The sequence below is a fragment of the Vicia villosa genome, linkage group LG3 (assembly GCF_029867415.1).
Source record: "Vicia villosa cultivar HV-30 ecotype Madison, WI linkage group LG3, Vvil1.0, whole genome shotgun sequence".
NCBI classification, from domain to species: Eukaryota; Viridiplantae; Streptophyta; class Magnoliopsida; order Fabales; family Fabaceae; genus Vicia; species Vicia villosa.
The window spans coordinates 201,249,830-201,255,933 of NC_081182.1; the positions used below are offsets into that span (position 1 = coordinate 201,249,830).

Genomic DNA, 6,104 nt, shown 5'->3' on the forward strand with positions numbered 1-6,104 from the left:
CGAGTTTCCCTTCATTTTGGAATATAATTTTTGTGCTTGGGAGGTCTGTATTGGAAGAGATAATTGTGTTTGAAGTTGGGTGATTCTTGATAAAAATTGAAAAGGTGAAGAAGAATGTAAAATATTGATGAAACATTGGTATCTGTAGGAATGCAACGGTATTGAAAAAAATGCATAGAGATTCAATTTATGTTGAATGAGAATGATTATAGTAACGATGTTATGAGATTGTAATGTTGAGGGGAGAACAAGTTCAAGAGAGATCGCGATAATAATGTTGAGTTGTGAATTGAATGAGGCCAAGTGTGAAATTAGGTGGATTATAAAGGTTATGAGAATAAAAGAAAGACTATTGGTTGGTTAGCATGGTTGAAATTCTTAACTTTGATGAAAGCTGCAATTGGAGCGAACCGAATTGGATTGTATTTGATGTAGTAACAATTTCCAATGTTAGAAGGATGTTTCATTGATAATTGTGTGGTGCTACGAGCGTGTATAAGAATGTGTATTGGATTTTGAATGTTTTTGTATCATTGGCGAGGTTGGAATTAAGGAAAATAAGAAGACGTTGATAGACCTTATAGAATTGGCGGAACAATTTGTTTATGGAATTTGGGCACAAGTTGAAGTACGTTATTGTCGTTGGGTAATGATTATTTATGCCGCTGTTATGGTTACCGGCTGTCTATGGAGAATTGAGGAAATGATCACCCTTAATCTATTGTTGATAGTATACGAAATCATAATTGATGGATAGATATGTCATGACAACTAGTATAGTATGTATGTTGAATTGGTTGAAGTCAAGTCGAGCGCTTGAGTATTATTTGATTTGCCAATGGTTGTTTTTAAAGAATTGTGTGTGTTGTTATACGATGTGTTATGGGTAGCCTTATGGAGTGAATCCTAGATTGCGGAATCCATTGTGAATTGTGGTCTTTTGGCAAATAAATGCATTGTCTAAATTAAAGGTAAATGCATGTTAAGTGTGAATGAGTTCGTTGCAGTTTGGCGTAATTGATGTGAATGTATGTGGATTGTATGTGATAGTATGAAATGAATGCATGAATATATATATTGTGAATATGTATGCATTTCAAGAGTCTCTTGAGTCATTTTGCATGTGAAGCATCATGATGTACATTCTTGTGTTGTGTGATTCTAATGAGAATCCGTTGTAACATCGTGTGCCGTGTGGGGTGAGCAATGGGTGAACATCGTATGCTTGACGAGGAGTAACATTAAGTAACGAACGATGGTTCCAATAAGTTCCTGAGTGAACTTGAGATGATTGAGTTGGTACCGCATTGCATTGCATAGAGTTGTAAGTCGGTCTCTATGATTTGCATTTATCATCTTTGTATTTGTGCATTGATGAATAAACACGAATATGTATGTTTATGTTGAATGTTCCGAGGTGTTGTTTTACGGACCTAAGTTTGAAGTATTCGGTAACTACGAGAGCGTAGAATACCTGTTGGAACAGAACTTTCGAAGAAATAAGTCAAAAATCTTTATTATGTCGGTTTGGGTGATTGAAAGTTGGAGTAAACTTGGTAGAGTTGATACTTTACAAGTAATCAGAGTGCGCATCGAATGCGTGGTGTAGTGCAGTTGTTCATACGTGAGTAAAAATGATGTTGGTAGGTTTGTTGCGTTGATGTCGTGTTTAAGTCGCATGTTCTTATGTTGTTGTGTTCTAGATCTTAAACCGGAGAATTCTTAAGTTGGTTACTCTTTGTGTTGTGATGTTAAGTTGTAAAATGTGTTACTTGAGTAGCATTCGTGTTGTGTTCGCCATTGATGTTAAGAATTGTTGTATCATACGTGGGGTTGCCTTTCGGAGATGATAAGTGATTAGTCGGATGAAATAAGTAGTTGGAGTAGTTGAATCGGATAAATTTTCGAGGACGAAAATATTCTAAGTGGAAGAGAGTTATAACACTCTAAAATTCATATTTAATTATTTATGATTATTGGTGAATTGTGATGAATTATATGACGTATTGTGTGGTTTTATTGATATATGTTGAGGAGAATGACGATAAGTTGTGGAGTATTAGTGAGAGGAAAATATAATTAGAGATTATTTAGATTAAAATAATTTTAATTATATTTTGTGGGATTTATAATAATAATAATATAGGTTGCAATATTTAAATTATTATTATTATTTAAAATAAGGGTGAGTAGAGATTTTAAGGGCAAGTTAGTAAAATAGGGGGGAATAAGTGAGGATATAATTAAGAAATCATTATTAAGGGTCTAATAAGAATAAAAAGTGAGAAATTATTTCACTATTTTGATTTCACGTATTTTTGGTGAGAAGAGCTCTGAAGGGGAAAACTGAAGAAGGCTAGGACTCTGGAAGGATTAATGCAGAGTTCAAGGGAAGAGAATTAAGATTCCAATCGTAAGGTAAGGGGTGACTATTCTTTATTAAATAGTATTATAGTTTTGATGATGGTAGAATAGATTAAGAGTTGAACCTCTATTTAGGGTGTTAAGGTTTATGAGATTCTGACACTGACATGCCCAATTTGATGAATATGATGCAATTGGTTTGTTATAATTGATAGATGATAGTTATATTGCATTTTTGTTGTGTTAGAATCATGAAAATTGATGAAAATTGGTCACTATAATGTGTGGGTTCGTATTTGGTGTTGATAGTGGAAGTGGGAATGAAGAAAAGTCATAAAATTGGAGTTTTCTGCTACAGCAGCGACAGGAACCGGTTCCCAGGTGGGAGGAACCGGGTTCCCATAGTAAAAACTCAAAACGAGGTGATTTTGTCCAGCAGGAACCGGTTCCCAGATGGGGAGGAACCGAGTTCCACATATTTTTCTTAATTTTCACTTAACTTTAAAAGCTTCTAACTTTCAAACCGTAAGTCCATTTTAGACGCCGTTTTGGACATTGTTCCTTAAATTGAATGCTCTACCATATGAAATAAATAAAACAACAATAACTTGATTTTATTTTAAAAAGTATCGTTTTCTCCAAATGTGATTTATTCTTGTATTGCATAATTGATGAGGTGCAATGATTTGTTGTTTGCATAATTGAACATATGCAAAGATGTGTGTTGTGATAATATGATTTCTTCTACTTGTTAGGCAAATGGATATTGTTCGTGGTAAATATGGTTATCATGTGTTTTGATGAATGATGATGATTGATTTGTTTTGAATGATGCATGATACATGTACATACTACTTGGTGATAACTATGTTGAGTTATGTGAGACGATGTTGTTCATCAGATCGGTGATGTGGTAAGTATGACATATGTGTGCATTCATTCATACGCATTCAGGTGATGGATCTCGGTGATGTTGAGGATCAAATGGTGGGCATAATTCCCATTGTGTGGAATTTGTGCCGGTTGGGTTGTATCTCGGTGATGAACATATCAGTCGGATGGGTTTAGCTCATGTATGGTACCACATGCATAAGAGTCTGCATTGTCTTTTTGTATAAATTGTGACATGTTAGGATGAAATCCGGTGTTATGATTGTGTTGTGTTATTGGTGCATACTTTTGACTTGTGCTTGTGATTGGTATGAATTGATAAATCTGAATATGCTAAGTAGGGTGGATAATTGCTTATGAATTCTATATCTGACGATTTATATTGCTATTTAATTTATGATGTAGTCTCACCCTTACTTTGATGATTTCAGATTGAAGTAGAGGCTTAAGTGATCGTTGAGGATGGTTTGTAAAGTCATGTCTTTAGTTTTAATAAATAGGTGTCGGTGTCATGCTCTGAGACTTGTGACACTGGGGAACGCTTGATTGAGAGTTGATTATGATCTATTATTTCATTTTGATTTTTTGGATAATTATATATCCTGAAACTAAGGCATGTGACCTTACGAATATTATTTTATGTGGTTTTAAGAATTATCTAAAGTTTGTTTAATTTCCGCTGTGATAAACATGAATTCTATTTCAATCAAATGTTGTTTCTTAGTAGAGAATGACCATGAATGTAGAATTTTATTTAAATGAATTGTGACGCCCTTTTATTCATGTTGAACTCTGATTGCTTTATAATTTATATGGGGTATTAGAAGGGTGTTACAAGAGCCATTGCATCTTTGCACAGTTATGGCACATATGGATAGTCAATGGTTCGTCGGGATTTGGAGAAAGAAATTATTGGTCCTAGAAGCAAGTTGTATGAGGATTTACTTGGTAAACGCCTTTCAACATTGAGAAATCGTTGGTGACAGAAACTTTAGGGACAATAACCAACAAATAAATGGATGACGTTACCTGATTTGGGCTAGGTAATAGCTAATCGGTATAACGTTGTTCTCGTCTCTTTAGGTCACCCTAGTTTGAGTTACTTTTCTATGACGAGTGCACATTCACCTAATGCATCCATTTACTGAATCGGATTTGTCAATGGAGGAGCAATCAGTATGTACTGTCTATATCCAAACTGATGCATACACCTGTCAGGTAAATATAGCACTATAGTACCATACCACTTCAAACCACCCCGGTACAAACAAATATCATCCAAAGCACGATGCTGCCTATGATCCTCAAAAGGGCGCCAGATGATATCGTGGGGGGTCAACTGATCTAACACAACTCGAATGTCATCCACTTTTTGCGTCCCCTGCCTATATTCCCATTTCATCGCCCTAGCCATTGGACTATCAACGCAACATAACCCAGAAGTACCTCTCTTTCCAACAGTTGAAAAATACTCATGAATCCAACACTGTAACAAAATATTACTATTATAAATTAAACTAAATTATAATTAAAAAATGGATCATTCGTAATTTAAATAATTAAGTACAACTAAATCATAAGTAAAATTTTGTACATGAAGAAGAGAGGCATAACCGCCAAGCTGTTTGCATGAATAGAATGAAGCATCCCCTAAATATCTGTATAGAGTAACCAGTGCAGCTGCCCGCTAGCAATATCTTCCACAAGTATCCAAATCTCTCAACAGTAGTAGATATTTTGCCTCGAAAAGAGTAAAAGTCTTGTCGGCAAGAATAGTACAGCCAAACAGCAACATCATGTATGCTCTGGTAGCACCTATAAAGTTATCTGCAGCTCTTTGTTGCTGAAAAACTTGCTTCAACCAATCCAATTTAGAATAAGGATCCCTTACAGAAGAAGCCTCCCTAGTTGCATCACTCAGTGAAACACCAAACAACTCAACAGTTAGATGGATAGCATCACAATCAGTGACAACAGAGTCGGGGTCAACCAGCTTGCCCCTAATCGGTACATGAAGAAGACATGAAACATCATCTAGCGTGATGGTCATCTCGCCAAATGCATATGAAATGACGATGTTTCAAGATTTCATCTCTCAACAAAAGCAGATAAAAGATGTGTATCTACCCTGGCCAAACTAGTATACTACAAAGATGACAAACCAGATGCAACTAACCAATTATTCATCTGCCTTTGGAGCATTGGCGGAACCCATCCTATTAATTTGCTGCCATGTGCAGCAACCTTTAAGACTGCCAAGTACATATAATTTAAAATTATTCAACATAAATTTTTAAATTATTGAACCTAAAAGAAAAAATTTACGTACCTCGCCGAACCATAAATGACAGGCAACATGGTTCTGATATCTAGTCAATATAGAAGTATCAGTCGGTCCTCCGGGAAATGCCGGGTGCTGCGGACCAACCTCAAGTGCAGCTCCCTGATGTCCCTCGCCATCATCCTCTCGACGTTGTCTTCCTCCTTGACACATTCCGTCGATCGAACCTCCTCTTCTACGAACCACTAAAAAATATAAATAAAATATAATTAAAAATTAAATAAAATGTAATTAAAAATTAAATAAAATATAAAAAATATATATATAAAAAAATAAAAACGAAAAAAAAAAGTAAAAACTGGAAATCCCAAGGGGGGTTGTCCGGCTAGCAAAATAAAGAACTAGAAATCCCAAGGGGGGGTTGTCCGGTTAGCAAAATAAAGAACCGGAAACCCTAATGCTGGGTTGTTCGGTTGGGGATTCCAAGAACCGGAACACTCACTATTGTGTTATCCGGTTGGTTGATAGTGTTAAATGGCAGAACCGGAAATGGGAGCCTTGGGTTATC

The 6,104-nt window shown here is 35.6% G+C and overlaps 1 protein-coding gene across 1 annotated transcript; it reads right to left on the reverse strand.

Annotated features, from left to right (window-relative positions):
* Positions 1-4,396: 4,396 nt before the first annotated feature.
* LOC131659728 (uncharacterized) lies at positions 4,397-5,305 on the reverse strand. Its single transcript, XM_058928880.1, has 3 exons — positions 4,997-5,305; positions 4,823-4,876; positions 4,397-4,741 (listed from the first exon to the last, which is right to left on the reverse strand). Exons 1-3 carry the CDS (start codon positions 5,303-5,305, stop codon positions 4,397-4,399), a joined length of 708 nt encoding a protein of 235 aa, XP_058784863.1.
* Positions 5,306-6,104: the final 799 nt, after the last annotated feature.

Bases quoted from the DNA above. Each gene is read 5' to 3' on its own strand.
- LOC131659728 (XM_058928880.1), bottom strand. From the start codon at position 5,305: ATGACCATCACGCTAGATGATGTTTCATGTCTTCTTCATGTACCGATT. The intron at 4,877-4,996 runs GCAAAATATCTA...TCATGCAAACAG, and splicing joins AGACTTTTACTCTTTTCGAG to CTTGGCGGTTATGCCTCTCT. The intron at 4,742-4,822 runs GTACTTAATTAT...ATTTTGTTACAG, and splicing joins ATTTTACTTATGATTTAGTT to TGTTGGATTCATGAGTATTT.